Source organism: Schistocerca nitens, chromosome 8 (genome assembly GCF_023898315.1).
Source record: "Schistocerca nitens isolate TAMUIC-IGC-003100 chromosome 8, iqSchNite1.1, whole genome shotgun sequence".
Taxonomy (NCBI): Eukaryota; Metazoa; Arthropoda; class Insecta; order Orthoptera; family Acrididae; genus Schistocerca; species Schistocerca nitens.
In genome coordinates this window covers 396649535-396665672 of record NC_064621.1, presented here as the reverse complement: position 1 = coordinate 396665672, position 16138 = coordinate 396649535, and the positions used below count along the sequence as shown (strand labels likewise).

At 40.0% G+C, this 16138-nt stretch overlaps 1 protein-coding gene across 2 annotated transcripts in view; it reads left to right on the top strand.

The window, feature by feature from the left end:
* LOC126198560 (xylosyl- and glucuronyltransferase LARGE1-like) overlaps positions 1 to 16138 on the top strand; it is a 170613-nt gene that overhangs the window by 54779 nt on the left and 99696 nt on the right. For both annotated transcript variants that reach the window (XM_049934987.1, XM_049934986.1), the window contains 3 exons: positions 242 to 491; positions 5310 to 5477; positions 5561 to 5741. In XM_049934987.1, coding sequence (XP_049790944.1) covers positions 242 to 491; positions 5310 to 5477; positions 5561 to 5741 — 599 coding nt within the window. The remainder of the gene's footprint in view (positions 1 to 241; positions 492 to 5309; positions 5478 to 5560; positions 5742 to 16138) is intronic.

Here is a 16138-nt window from a genome sequence, read left to right as displayed (position 1 = left end):
CAATTGCTTAAGTTGTCAAACTTTTGTTATTCTTCAGAACAGATTTAAGATGCATGAGTACACATTCTTCCTGTTAAACCTCTCTTTATTTATTTGTTACCCAAAACTTGGTACTTTCTGTTAAAACAGGTTGTTCATGCGTTCTGCAAGTCATTGTTAATAAGACATCAATTATTGTATTAATAAGTAAAAATGATCCTGCAAAATCTTGACTTCCATTCACATGACTTTCTGTCATCAGGTATAACACAGGAGTGATACTTCTGCAATTGCAACGCTTGCGTGAACTGGGATGGGGCCACTTGTGGCGCCTCATTGCTGAGAAGGATCTTATTACCATGCTTGCCACAAGCCTTGCAGACCAGGACATATTCAATGCAATAATAAAGCAACATCCATATCTGGTGTATAATTTACCTTGTCAGTGGAATGTACAACTCAGTGATAATACTCGAAGTGAACTGTGCTACACAGAAGTCACTGACCTGAAGGTTTGTATCATCACATTATCCCCCCTCACACTCTCCTGCAACCCTCTCCTCCCCCCCCTCCCCCCCCCCCCCCACACACACACGTACACGTACCCATACCCATACCCATGAAGATCCTGATAAAACTATAATTGTTATGAAAGAACCAACAATAGTCACAAAAAACAACAATTGGGATATGCTGTTACATTGGTTGAACAAACACCTGCAAATATTTTATACATGTGAGATGAGAGAAGCATACAAGTATAAAAGGAGGGATGTGAAATAATGTATAGTGTTCGAACTGTAGGTCACACCTAAAAAGACTAGCAAATGTGTCCTTCCTGTGAATATTCACACCTCTTCCCTATACAACAGGCATGAAATAATCTTCAAACTTTCTCCTGAGTTACACTGCTCTTCACATTAGACGTTTCCTCCGAGCTTTTTTGACACTGAGGGAACGGACATGATGGTTGCCCCTATTTGTGCTATCCAAACTTGTGATTAAACTCGATTACATTTGTCATTCATGTGCTAGTTAAACTATATCCTGCCTTCCTGTTTTTCTTCCATTGACAATCTAGGACCAGTATACGATTTGAAAGTGTTGGTTTACATTAATGGATAGCTAATATTCCTGTCAAAGCACACTTTTTTCAGAAGCTGTTGAATATTTTTTAAGTCTTTATTTGTAGTTGATGTTGTTTCCTATGTATACATGTTTTTGTGCTACCCATTCAACGTTCATTGAATGGAACGGATGGCAATAGATGATAAATAATCATGTTTAATTAAGGGAGATGACAAATAGCCAAGACTGAAAGTAGGAGTCTATCTGTTAAATTGTGAAAGAAATGTTTCTTTTAGTGCAGTGAATAAACTAACATCAAACAAAGTGAAACCACTGAAAGCAAAGTATCATACAGAAGTATATTAAGGAATTTAACCTTCCTTCCTTCTGTTTTATGTGTCACCTACATGAAAACAAACAAAAAGAAAGGCGTGGAAAGTAAGGAAAGTGAGTTGACTTTTTTTTTTTTTTTCTTTTTTGGGGGGGAGGTGGGGGGTATCAACAACAACCTGAAGACTGCATTGAATACCAGTAGTGGTTTGCAAAGCATGATCATGTATGGTGCTGGTATGCCCTCATCTTCCTCCAACCCGAAAAATGATTCACGTGCCTAGTTGTAGGAGGACCTACATCTTAATCTGTACAAACACTCTATTTCTTTTGTACATATACGCTAAGTACTACATGAAATGAAATCAACTAAATGCAAGAGGAAGAAAACAAGAAAAAGAAAACTATCGTTCCAATTGGGAACACGCTCTGAGCTTTTAAGTTGTGTTAGCAAAGACTTAAACGAGTTGATCACTAAAGAGAGCACAATTTGAAAACACTTCATACAATATTGCTGTCAAAATTGAAAGTTGTACATTTGAGTACAAACCTAATATTTGCCAGGAGAATGAAAAAAAAAAAAAAAAAAACAGTGTGTCTTTGTTTGGATGGAATTATGCCGACAAAAAATAATGAGTCAAATTCAAAAATAAATACTTTATTAAAAATGTTTTAAAAGCCGTATCAGAAAAATGACTGGTTCTAAGTGCCAAAAAGAAATTTTTTTACTACTTTATTCTTGCAAAGAAGCAAACAGCAACCAACTACTGTTAACAGTGTTATTTATTTGCAAAATTAGCACTGTTACTGTTTTCAAACCAATAGGTTTATATTTAGTTCATGTTTTATATTATATTAATTGTTGGCTTTTTTTAACCAACAACTAATGTAAACAACAATGTGACCACTCAAGCTGATCCTGTTGGTTCTAAATGGTAACGGCACTCTTCGTGTAAATAAATTGCATTATTAAACAGTAGCTGGTGGCTGTTTTCTTATTTGCAAGAATCAACTTGTATACAGCTAGAGTCTCAAAAGTAACAGTTTTTGACAATATAAACAAGAAGAAAGTTTTTATTCCAAATTCCATTAACTTTGTGGCACTGTTTTGTCTGTGATAATAAAAATACAGCATCAAGTTTTTAACTAGCTGAACCATAGCCAACAAAACCATTTCTCACATTTTTTAGATTTTGGGACTCCAGGGGGAAGTGCAGCTTGACACAAAGACCATTCACCACTTAGTAATGTATGCCTGAAAGACTTTTTCTGTTTGTTATGTGGATCAAATCTGGGTACATACAACAGAGTACTGAGAACTCCCAATAGCTTTGTAAAAAAAAAAAAAAAATTAAAAAAATAAAGGGGGCAGGCACTTAGAACATTTTCCATTTCCGCTCTTTACTTGCCTTAAGCCATAGTGATTGACTGTAGAGGAATCACGTCATATCTATTTTAGTTTTTCTAAAGGCTGGCCTGTACATACAGTCCAGAGGTGAAATACCAATACTGCCGATAGTCACATTTAAAAGCAGTAAAACTATTCCAAGCTTTTGGAACTATTAGTTCCTCAAATAGGAAAGAGGGTTAGGACTGGGAAGGTTGGAAAGGAAAGGCAGGTCACTGGGAACCCTGTTAGAGAGGGAGCTGCCTGTTGTCCCTCCCAGCTGGGATCCGAGTGGTCTGCTTATCCTCCTCATCCTTTCCCAACCTATGCGTCTTTCCACCCTGTGGTCAGAATTAATTGTTTATAAAGTTAGGTGTTGTGTCTTTTTCGTAGTGTTATGTCTACCTGAAGTGCTAGTATTTTGCCTATTGAATGTAAATAAAAATATTTTGTCGTATTGTGATCTTACAAATATCTCGTATGAATTCTCCTTGTGATGTTTTAGTTGGCCCTTTGATATTTCTGGCCCAGTATTATTGAAAATTGTGTATGTTCACCACCCAGGGCCTATTCCAGAACATTTGCTACCTAAGTGACAGATCATTTGGTGCCCCCACCCTTTTGAGTTTGCCCATACATGGGCTATTGGTAGGTCATTTAAAAATAAATCAAAATCTTTTGATTGTGGAAATGGCTTTTTTTTCTTTCAAAATAATTACTATGTAGATATTTCTCTTTTAAAAGAAATACATTTCTTAATGTTATTGCAGTGCTAAATAATAATAGAAAAAACAATTTCCATTTACGGTAATTCCTGAGATCTTTAAATGTATTCAGTGGAAACAGAAAGAACTACACCTGTTGAATTGTTCTATTTCAGTAAAAACATGCTGATTATAAAACACAAAATCCTTGTGGCCGTTTTTAGTTTAATAAAGGAAATTTATAATTCTGTAATTTACAAATTATGTCACTTTCTATCAGAAGAAGTGGGACAGGAAAAAAATGTCTAGTTTTATATTGACATGTTAAACATAAGATCATGTTTAGTTGCCTAAGCTGTATGTTACATGTGAAGAACTCACCAGAAAGTAGGTGAAGTTCAGAAAATATGCCACAGTAGTAGCCGAATACTGATGAACATTATCAAATTTTTTATATGTGCAATTGGGTGTGATAAGAGAGAGATATTCTATGAGGATAGGCATGTTAGGACAAGACATGGGACACACATTGTAACTTTTAAAGTATAGTGTGGGCAAAATAAAACTGGGTTGTAAAATAATTACATTGAGACTGACACTGGATTTCAGTTGTTTGAACTCTTTTTTGATAGTTATGGTTTTAATTTACCACAGATGCTGTTTCATGCCATTTTACCAGTAAGTTTTGCATTGCTGACTTTGGGAGGTTTTGCCAAAACTCTTCCAGACTGAAACTCTTGTGCAAAGCATTCCGCACAAATTTTCCATGAATTGCGCTTCACATAACAGTTGACAATGAATACCCACTGTTTTATTGAGAACACCATTTTATATTGCATTTAGCTGGTCACTAAACATGTTTGCACCTCTCACTCACTCAAATATAATGACATAGTGAAGTACTCTTACACAGTGTTTCAGAGATGAGCATTTGCTGAGATGTGACAGCAACTGTAAGTGCATGAATATTATGATTTCCAGCATTTTCTGTGATAGGCAATTCCCCTGTTCATTAACAGGAGTCAATTCCGTGACAGTCTTACACACATCTTCCCAGTCAGTTTTATTTTTCTCATCTGCAGTATTGCCTTTTTGGTTAAGATAGGTCTTGATTGAAATTTGTGCCCTCGTAGATGGAATTTGATCAAAAAGTTCACATTTCAAATACATTTATGTTACCTAGAGTGGTATTTAATGCTGAAGTCAGCGGTGGCTCATAACTACACATTCACAACTGTCTCCTAGCAGTTTGTTTGTGGACTCGTATTTACTGGATCATTTTTGATCATATTATCATATACTTTCAACTGTGTCAGTTTCTGCTGCTAATTATGGAACCCCCTGTACACAAATGTTGCATGTGGGCACCTCTCTCAGCTTGACACCCAAGCAGTCGACACATACATAAGTGCTTTTTTTGTGATGAATATTTCATCATTTTTGGCACAATGGAAGATTTACAGGATTTTTAAATTTCTTCATTGATAAGTGAGAACTCATTTGTATAAGCAGGTCAGAGAAAATGAAGTTAATTAACACAGTCTCTTAAAATTTCATTTGTCCTGTTAGCAATCTAATTGAGGGTATATATTTGGTAATTAAATCTGGTATATAATTATGGTAGATTTATTTTTAATAAATCACTTTCTAATTTTAAAATGTAAAATTGAGATTACTGAAATTTTGAAACTTCTTAAAGTCATTGTATGTATTCCATTACTATAAAATGGCACTATGGTTGCACATATTTTTAAATGTATTTGTAATATTTGCACAATAGCATATTATGATGCTGTTTTTGAATTATGTATTCCTGGCATAAGCAATTTTTTTTTTTGCAGGTAATACACTGGAATTCTCCAAAAAAATTAAAAGTAAAAAACAAGCATGTTGAGTTTTTTCGAAACTTGTACCTGACATTTTTGGAATATGATGGTAATCTACTAAGGAGAGAACTTTTTGGTTGCAACAATACCAAGCCCTCTTTGAAAGAAAGAGAACTCAGCAAGGCAAGTGAAGTCATATTGCTGTTTATTTATTTATTTATTTATTTTTTTTTTTTCTATTGACAACTCCTTTGTTACTATAACAGCTCAACGAAGAAGACCCATGTTACGAATTCCGTCGTGCACGAGTCAATAGCCTGAGAACCCATCTCTACTTTTTGGATTACGAATATGAGCCCTCTACTGATGGTTGTGATGTGACACTCGTAGCACAATTGTCCATGGATCGTCTTCAGATGGTTGAGGCACTGTGCAAGCACTGGGAAGGTAACATTGAATTACATAATGAGCTACATACTCACGGTGGAGTTGAATACAAATGACATTGAATTTAGTTGTTCACATTATGATTGGATGGAGAAATTATCATCGTTTTCAGTCTGTCCCCTTACAGGTTTTTCATACTTTGTTAGTAGAACAACAAATAGTTGAGTTTTTGTCCAAAATTGGTATCTCACTTATTAACATTTTGAGAAAGCTCAAAACAGATTCCTGGAAAAGTCTGTTAAATGTTTAATCAACTTTTTGTTGAGGAATTAAGCTTTTCTATCCAAACAGCATTATTTGCAACAATAGACAAAAGTCCTAAAGGCACTTAAGTGAACCCAATAGCAACACTCTTTATTCAAGTTGGCACGTATAACAGTTCCATAAAGGGATTTCGCATCATGAACAAGCTATGGGGATACTCATTAGATAATCACTCAACACAATTTAGGCTTTCTTGCATTGTTTGACCCAGCTACAAATGCAAACATTATTATTTGTTTTATATACAAACATGTAACATTCTTACTGTTTGCCTTCTTGTTTTGCATTTTTTTTTGTAAATAATAGCCTACTGACAGTAGTTACTTTATGCCAGAATATGCTTAAATAAAGACCCAATTAAAATGTTGTTCGACAAGGCAGGTTTAAAATTCTTAAATTTTTTATTGCTGACATCAGCCATTTGAGAGGAGAGCTAAAACATACACTACTGGCCATTAAAATTGCTACACCATGAAGATGATATGCTACAGACGCGAAATTTAACAGACAGGAAGAAGATGCTGTGATATGCAAATGATTAGCTTTTCAGAGCACTCACACAAGGTTGGTGCTGATGGCGACACCTACAACGTGCTGACATGAGGAAACTTTCCAACCGATTTCTCATACACAAACAGCAGTTGACTGGTGTTGCCTGGTGAAACATTGTTGTGATGCCTCGTGTAAGGAGGAGAAATGCGTACCATCACATTTCCGACTTTGATAAAGGTCGGATTGTAGTCGATCACGAATGCGGTTTATCGTATCGCAACATTGCTGCTCGCGTTGGTCAAGATCCAATGACTGTTAGCAGAATATGGACTCTGTGGGTTCAGGAGGGTAATACGGAACTCCGTGCTCGATCCCAACGGCCTCGTATCACTATCAGTCGAGATGACAGGCATCTTATCTGCATGGCTGTAACGGATCGTGCAGCTATGTTCGATCCCTGAGTCAACAGATGGGGACATTTGCAAGACAACAACCATCTGCACGAACAGTTCGATGACGTTTGCAGCAGCATGGGACTATCAGCTCGGAGACCGTGGCTGCATTTACCCTTGACGCTGCATCACAGACAGGAGCGCCTGTGATGGTATACTTGACGACGAACCTGGGTGCAGGAATGGCAAAACGTCATTTTTTTTGGATGAATCCAGGTTCTGTTTACAGCATCATGATGGTCGCATCCGTGTTTGGCGACATCGTGGTGAACACACATTAGAAGCGTGTATTCGTCATCGCTATACTGGCGTATCACCCGGCATGATGGTATGGGGTGCCATTGGTTACACGTCTATGTCACCTCTTGTTCGCATTGATGGCACTTTGACAGTGGACGTTACATTTCAGATGTGTTACGACCCGTGGCTCTACCCTTCATTCGATCCCTGCGAAACCCTACATTTCAGCAGGATAATGCACTACCGCATGTTGCAGGTCCTGTACGGGCCTTTCTGGATACAGAAAATGTTCAACTGCTGCCCTGGTCAGCACATTCTCCAGATCTCTCTCTCGATGGTGGCCGAGCAACTGGCTCGTTACAGTACGCCAGTCACTACTCTTGATGAACTGTGGTATCGTGTTGAAGCTGCATGGGCAGCTGTACCTGTACACGCCATCCAAGCTCTGTTTGACTCAATGCCCAGGCGTATCAAAACCGTTATTATGGCCAGAGGTTGTTGTTCTGGGTACTGATTTCTCAGGATCTATGCACCCAAATTGCGTGAAAATGTAATCACATGTCAGTTCTAGTATAATATATTTGTCCAATGAATACCCGTTTGTCATCTGCATTTCTTCTTGGTGTAGCAGTTTTAATGGTCAGTGGTGTATATAATGATTGTGATACGACAATTTGGTGTTTACAAATATGGATGCTTAATTGGACATGTGTGTCTGTGTCATGGTTAAATTTGTATTTCTGGAGCAGGATCTACTGTCAACCAGGTATGAGTGCAGATGTATGAGAGGACATGCAGTGACTGTATGAGCGCGTGAGAATTTGTAACTCAGCAAGGAACAGTGTAATAATGCACTAGCCCATGTCGTGGGGTCAGGGACTTAGATTGAGGATATTGTCTGTTTAGGTGCCTTAAGAATACAGATAGCTGAACTGTAGGTTCAATGTTGGTTGTCTGTGGAGAGGTCTCGCCAACATATAGTTCTTCAAAAGAGGCAACAGCTCTATAAGTACAGTAGTTAGAAGGTCAACAATGTATATGTTAGCCTGAGATATGGTCTTATAACATTAGGTAAGCATGGCTGAAAGCAGTGGGGAACAACAGCCACTGTGATTCCTGTGGATATCCAAGTCTAGCACACATTTTTTACAACGATAGCATTCTTTTGGACAAAATATTATAGAGGTAAAGTAATGCCCACTTGGTACTGCATATTTGGTTGTCATTGGGGGGCAGGGGGAGGAGGAGGGAGTGCTAGGTATTGTCATCAGAAGAAATTCTGACAGTCTACGGATGGAAGTGTGGAATGTTAGAGCCCTTAAATGTGTTGGCGTGTTAGAGAGTATGAAAAGAGAAATGTATCTGTTAGAGAGTATGAAAAGAGAAATGTATAAGTTTGCACTAGATGTAATTAATGAAGTGCCTTAGCAAGAATTAGGTTTTTGGTCTGGTGAGTTTAGAGATATCAATACAATATCAGTTAGGAGCAGTGCATTATTAATGAAAAGTTGCTGAATAAAATTGGAGAGAAACTAACTTCATGGTGTGATGCAATTAAAAGAAGTGATATGTTGATAGAACATTTTCTAAACCAAGATTGAGAGGGAAACCAGAAGGCATGAATACAGTTAGTAATTTCAGATGGATTGAGGATGCAGCAGCTATGCAGAGTTGAAGAGACTTCTACAGGATAGACCAGCATATAGAGATGCTTCAAATCAGTCTTTGTACAGAAATCTGCAACAGTTTCTGCTACTACTAGTAGTAGAAATAGTTTTCCAGCTGAGTGATAGTTGCAGTTGCATCAGCATTGGTGTTCAAAAATATATCTTCTGAAATTGTTTATTTGAGCTATGATGGTCTGTCATTACAATAATCTGTTATTAATTGGCCAGTGATACACCTTTTCATCAGCCTTGTAAGTGTATGATCAGTGTTGTTACTTTAACCCAGAAGTGATGTGGTGGTGACATTTATTTTATTTTTATTAAATTAAGTAACTAATAAGTTCTGTGGTCAAGCCAGAATGGAGATACGAGTAGAAAACTTCCTGGCAGATTAAAACTGTGTACCGGACCGAGACCTGAACTTGGGACATTTCAGTGAGCACTTGCCTGTGAAAGTTAAAGGTCCTAAGTTTGAATCTTAGTACAGCACACAGTTTTAATGTGTGTGTTGAAGTTTCATATCAGTGCACACTCTAGTGCAGAGTAGAAAATTCATTCTGAAGATAGGTGTGGGATGGCCTGACAAGCTGAGAAAAGAGTACAGCCAAAGTTGATTAAACTTATGTATGGGCATGTTGGTTACATGTGCAAATGTCAGCTGTTGTCAGAGGATAGAGTTAGGCATATTTTATATAAAATAGTAAAATAAAAATAAACGTAAGAGTAAATTGGCCTAGAGTGTGGCTGCTAAACTAAATTGAGTTTACAAAACCGAGTTCCTGGAACAAAAACTTTACACCAGCGTGTTACCAGTTTTGACTTGAGGCAATGAGACATGAGGTTTTAATGTGAAAGCAATTGAACAATTGACGGTTCGTTAGAGAACAATGGAGATATGCATATTGGGAGTTACAGGAAGACTAACAGATGTATGAGGGAAGAGGTGGAAGTGGAAGATTACGTTATGATGCGTGCAAGACATGTGGTCAATAAAATAAATAGTTGATATATCAAAGAAATTCTTTGTTCAGTTCTAAGAGATAAGAAAATAGCCACCTAATAAAAGTTGTTTAGATGTTATTTGATAGCTATTTTGCTGAGCTATCAGGAACTTAAATTGTCAGTTCTTCCTCTTGCTGGTTCTGCCAACACATTTCTATTGAAAGCAGCATTCTTAAGCAAACTCTGTGGACTATTGGGCAAAGACCATTTATGTATTTTGGCTAACAAAAAGCAATGGAAAATTCAGGCTGGAATAATGACAATATTCTGATAAGGATAGGTTATTATTCACCATATAGTGGAGATGCTTAGTTGCAGACAGGCAACACAAAAAAACTGTCAAACAAGTAAGTTTATGGCCACAAAGAACTTCACCAGAATCAGCCAACACACACACACACTCTCTCTCTCTCTCTCTCTCTCTCTCTCTCTCTCTCTCTCTCTCTCTCTCTCTCTGTGTGTGTGTGTGTGTGTGTGTGTGTGTGTGTGTGTGTGTGTGGGCGCGCGCGCATTATTTCTGATTGTGATGAAGGCCTTTTTGACTGAAAGCTTTGACAGCCTTTTGTTGTGCGTATCTGCGACTCAGCATCTCTGCTATATGGTGAGTAGTAATCTATCCATTACCTAATAATGGCTAACAATAAGTGTTTTTATAGGAGCCAACTGTTTTATAATTTCCATATAGGTTGTTCCAGGTTGGAATAAAACAATATAAGGAAATAGATAGGTTGCTACTTGCCACAAAGATGACATGTTAAGTTGAAGACAGGCACAGCTAAAAGACGCTGACACATCAGCTTTTGGCTGTAGGCCTGGTCAGAAGAGGAAACACACACACATTCATTCACTCAGGTGTAGCCATCACTGCCAAATGTAGATGTTGGCGTGCGGTGGAGGAATGTTGGACGTGGATGGAAACTGTCAGGATGCGCCGTATTAAAACTCGGCCGTGATCTTCAAGTCTTTTATTATTCCCAGCTACAGTGCTGCATTCCTCTCTGTCTATGTCACAGGGTCCCACGATACCGAGGACGCCATTTCACTCTCTGCAAAACATCTTGTCACAGTGGGGCTACCTCAGCAACCTGAGCAATGTAATGCCGTGTGCCGGCCGTCTACAGCTGCGGAATTTTGCCGATGTCAGGATGCACTGGCAACTGACTCAATCCCTGTTGCCTCAGCGCTGTTCGCTGGGAGCCGCAGGGCGGCCGGATGCGTGCTTCTTCGCTGTCGTGGTTAAGATCACGGGCAACAACAAGCGCCTGCGATCCGACAGCCAAATCTAAGGCCCTCGCCTCAGGATGCCTCTGGCATGTGTTGGAAGCCAACAAGACTGCCCGCAGTAGTGAGCCGTCCAGTGGCCCTGCGCTTGCTGGCTACAGACGCCACGTTGGCCTCAGAGGGTCGAACCAGCGACCCACTGTGGACTGGAACGCTGGTACCCCATCTGCTGCTGCATGTAGCTGGTGGTGTGACATGCCCTGCTGTCCAGAAGAGTTGCCGCACTTGAATCCCCCTCGTTACAAAACTGGCACCTGTTTGTACGCAGTTGTGCGCCTCTGTTTTGTTGATGCGCTGCTCCCAGTCATGTACTCATAACACCTAGGCAGGCCAGTGGGCCCCTTCTGCCTGTAACTTGAGCCGTGCAAACCTCTGTGTTTACTCTTTTCAGCTGTTCTGTGGCTCTGTGGACTCCATTCTACTTCACAATCGCTGGTAAGCATAAATTACTGTCAACAGGCCCGCGTCTGGCTGTAACTTGTGTGCTCAGAAATATTGCACCGAATCTAACTTTTTCCTATCTTAAATGGTGGTACTGCTACATTATTCCCCCCTTCGGAAAGACCCATTCCCTGGGTTGACCTCTAACTACTCTTAAATTTGTTTGGGTCGACACGCACTTATGACATATTTACTACTACTATTAGGAAACTTAGATGTGGTCTAGTCCTCTTAAAACACATGACATGAGACAAAACATAAAAATTCCTTACGGGATGACCACTCCACTTAATGCTCAATCAACCGCTTACCTACCCGTCTTACGCCCTCGGTATCCAATCCACTGGGATTTGGTCTACCGTTGGTTCCCTCTTGGAACTGGCTGTCCGCCTGATCAGAATGAAAACAACACACAACAGAGTTAAGGCTGTGATGGCACTTGGCACAGAGGTGCTCAGAATAATCGTTACTTGTTGTTGCCTTTCCCTATATTGAGTGACATGCTGCACAAGCTGCTCGGCTGGTATGCACCCCTCTTGCTCTGAAATGAACTGGTTTATGGATCTCAACAGAACTGACTCCAAAGTTTGAATTAACAAGGTCAGATTCTGCCTTGGCAAAAGCTCTAAAGTTGCTTCTGGCTAGTACAGCTGTGGCTATGTAACATTCAGTTTTGTGACTCCTGAAATTGACGCTGGCAGATGGAAGGTTGGTCCTATTATGTTAAACACAGTTCCATTTATTAACATTCTACTCCCCTCGAGGTCTATACGTTTTGCTTCAGAAAATACCTCCTGCACTGTGCATGTGTCCGGATTGGTGCTTATCACCTGGGCTGGGCGTACTGTATGACAGCTCCGTAATTACTCGCTTGTCAACCCGGCGTACTGGCTGTTAACTGCCAAGATCAGCAATACTTCCTCAGGTTTTACTTCTACAAACTTGTTCAATGCTCCCCTTTTCAGTGACCTGAGGACAGGGACCGCCATCACTGCATCTTCAAAAAGACTGCTGTCCCTAGCAGGCTCACAATATTCAAAAACACATACAACGTATGAAAATACAATGCCTAATTAATCTACGCAAACCCAATGATACATAACAAGAAAACAAAAAACTGCAAATACTCTACTACTTTCGGGATTGCAAAGCATACAGTACAGCATGCTGCACTCTATCTTCCTAGTTTTCCCTGCCCTTAACACCTCTCTCCACTCTCTCTTTCTTCCTCTTCCCTTCCTGTGACATGCCTGGAATCACATCTGGACAACCCTTAAATGGCCGCAACTGCCCAATGTGTATTATCATTGCTCTAGTTGGCAGCTGAAGCTTAACATTAACGGGGGATGTGGTTTCAACTACTTGGAATGGCCCTTGATACCTCATGACGAACTTCTTCATTTTCCCTTTTGGCGTATAGGGGTTGGACAGCATTACCCATTGCCCTACTCCATACTGTGGTAAACTTCCTTTCCGCTTCACTGCATCTTCCTGCCTTTGTATTCACCTTTTTTACCCATTTCCAAACATCCCGAATTGTCCTCGCGAATTGACGTGCAGATTCACCGATCCTTCCTTTCTGTAGCTTCACTAAATCGAATGGTGATAGCCCCCACCCCCCTGTACACTACCTCAAACAGAGACAGACTGGTATTGGTATGGACTTTCACATTGTATGTGCATACAATATGCATCAAATACTCGTCCCACTGACGGTGAAGAGAAAGCACATAAAAACTCAGCATCTTCCCGATTGTTCTGTGTACCCGCCGTTCTGTCCTTCCGTTCACCTGTGGATACAATGCGCTCGTCCTCAACTTCTCTACATTCAAAAATTTGCACAGTTCCTTCATTAAATCCGACATTATGTTAGTCCCTTAGTAATTATTGTCTCCGGTACACCAAACTTAAAAATGCAGTTCTTTATTAACACTTGTGCGACCATTGCTGCCTGTTGATTTGGCATAGCCACCATCTCCATATACCTTGATAAATGGTGTATTATTGTCATAACGAATCTTTTCCCCGATGGTGTTCGACTGAAAGGTCCTAAAACATCAGTTCCCAACATAGAAAATGGACATGTCGATTGCAGCAGTCGATGTAGCTGCAACTGTTTCAGACTAAAATCTGCTCTCTGCACACATGGTATACAATTCTTGATATAATGATCCACATCTACTTTCCCAACCCTCCACCAATACCTCTCCGCCACTCTCCTATTCGTCGCTCTACTCCCACCACGACCAGACAGCACTTAATCATGTGCTTCTTTTAAAACCTCATCTCTCAGTTTCGTCTACTTTCGCCACCTTTCTACTCAGTGCATCTGCATTACCATGCTTCTTCCCAGGCTTGTGCACCACCTTGTAGTCAAATTCACTAAGCCTCACAGCCCACCTAGCGAGTCTCGTGGACGGATCCTTCAACCCCAACAACCACGTCAATGAAGCATGATCTGTCGCTACCCAAAATATTCTCCCATATATGTAACATTTAAAATATGTGATTCCTTAGATTACGCTTACCATCTCCCTCTCTGTTGTTGAGTAATTCCTCTCTGCTGCATTCAACTGCTCTGCCTAGACGCATAGGCTACAGGATGTTTTTACCATTTATTTCCTGCCTAAGAACACACCCTAATGCTTGATTCAATGCATCACATGCTAGAATAAATTCTTTTTCAAAATCTGGAAACACAAGAACCAGACTTGATGTTAACACTTCTTTCAGTTTGTCAAATGCTTTCTGATACTCCTCTGTCCACTCAAATTTCACACCCTTCCATAACAATCGCGTCAATGGCTGTGCTAAATCTGCAAAACCCTTCATGAACTTTCGATAGAAATTGCAAATTCCGACTAATGATTGCGCTTCCTTAACTGTTTTCAGCTTCTGAAAATCCCTTACAGCCTGTACCAACCTCGGATCTGTTTGCACCCTGTCCTTACTGATGATATGGCCTAAATATTTCACTCCTTCTAATGCAAAATGACACTTCTCCAGGCTCAATGTCAAAGGAGCTGTTCTTAACCTCATAAAGACTTCCCTTAACCGCTGTCTATGCTGATCCATACTACTTGAAAACACTATAATGTTATCCAAATACAAAAGACACTGCCTTGGTTTCAAACCCCTCAACACACTGTCTAGCAATCTCTGAAATGTTGCGGGAGCGTTTTTCAAACCGAATGGCATCCTGATGTACTGGTAATGACCTCCAGGAGTAGAGAAAGCAGTTTTTGGACGATCCTCTGGAGTCACCTGATAACAACTTGTCAAATCCATTGTAGAAAAATACTGGCAAAGTCTCTGATATGTTTGGAATGTAGTATGCGTCCTTTACTGTCTTATTATTGAGGTGTCAGTAGTCACAACAGAACCTCTATTTCTTAGTTCTGTCCATAGATTTTTTAGGCACAACAACAATGCCCACTCCCTAGCAACTATTACTATGCTCTATAATACTGTCTGCACATTGCTGATCAATGAAATCCTCCACAATCGGCTGATAATGCCTCAGTATTCTGTATGGTTTATGGTAAACAGGTGCTTAGTTTCCTGTCGGTATCTGATGTTGAACGAATGCAGTTGCTGGTAATGGCCCTCGCGGAAAAAACAAATACTTAAATTCCCACAACAATTCTTCCATATGCTCTTTTTTTCTCCTTTCAAATGCTTAACTTTGTTACGTAATGCATTTCTATGGGCAGTTAGTGGTTGATTGCTACACCTACCTCTCGAACACCAGTCCTCGTCATCTGTTACATCCAAATTCGCTACTAAAACTTTTTTCCCTAATTCGCATCTACAGCGATAAAATTATCCACGTTCACGGGGACTACTCACCCGTCGCTTCCCTCTTGCATGCGTACAATACTACCTTTCACAAAACAACCTAATGGATCCAAAACTTCATTATCCTCAAATGGTTCAATAACACATATCGTACCCGCAGGTAGATTTGACTCTACACGTACCCAAAGCGACGTCCCGGTGCCACTAGACACGCACTCATTCGAATTAAGCCTTAATGCTAATGTACACGGTTCAGTTGGTTCACTCATTACTTTGAACGCCCCTTGCGACAGCTCTGCATCGACAACAGTTTCCCCTAGCTGAAATAACATTCCACCAAGTTCCACAGTTCGTTGTCCAAGGTCAATTTTGGCATGATGTTGATGCAAAAAATCTTCTCCTAGAATCATGTCCTTGCTTACCCATGATACTACTTCCAAGCATGCATCAAATTGGACATCCCTTATGCGATAGTCAACTGTCACTGACCCCAAAGGTGTAACCTCCTTATCTCTCACTCCACTCAACCTATAATGTGGTGGGTCTAACTTCCTTTGTCCCATTAAACTCTTAGTAGCCACTGACACTTGCGTCCCTGTGTCCAACAAAATCTTAAACTTTTTAGTTCCTATGGATCCTACCACTGAACATTCCACCTCTGCATACATATTTGTAGCACTGAAATTAAACGGGAGCTCCCTTAGGTGGGTCTTGGGCCCCCTCTGCCATTTAACAATTGTCCACCTCTACTAACTCCACT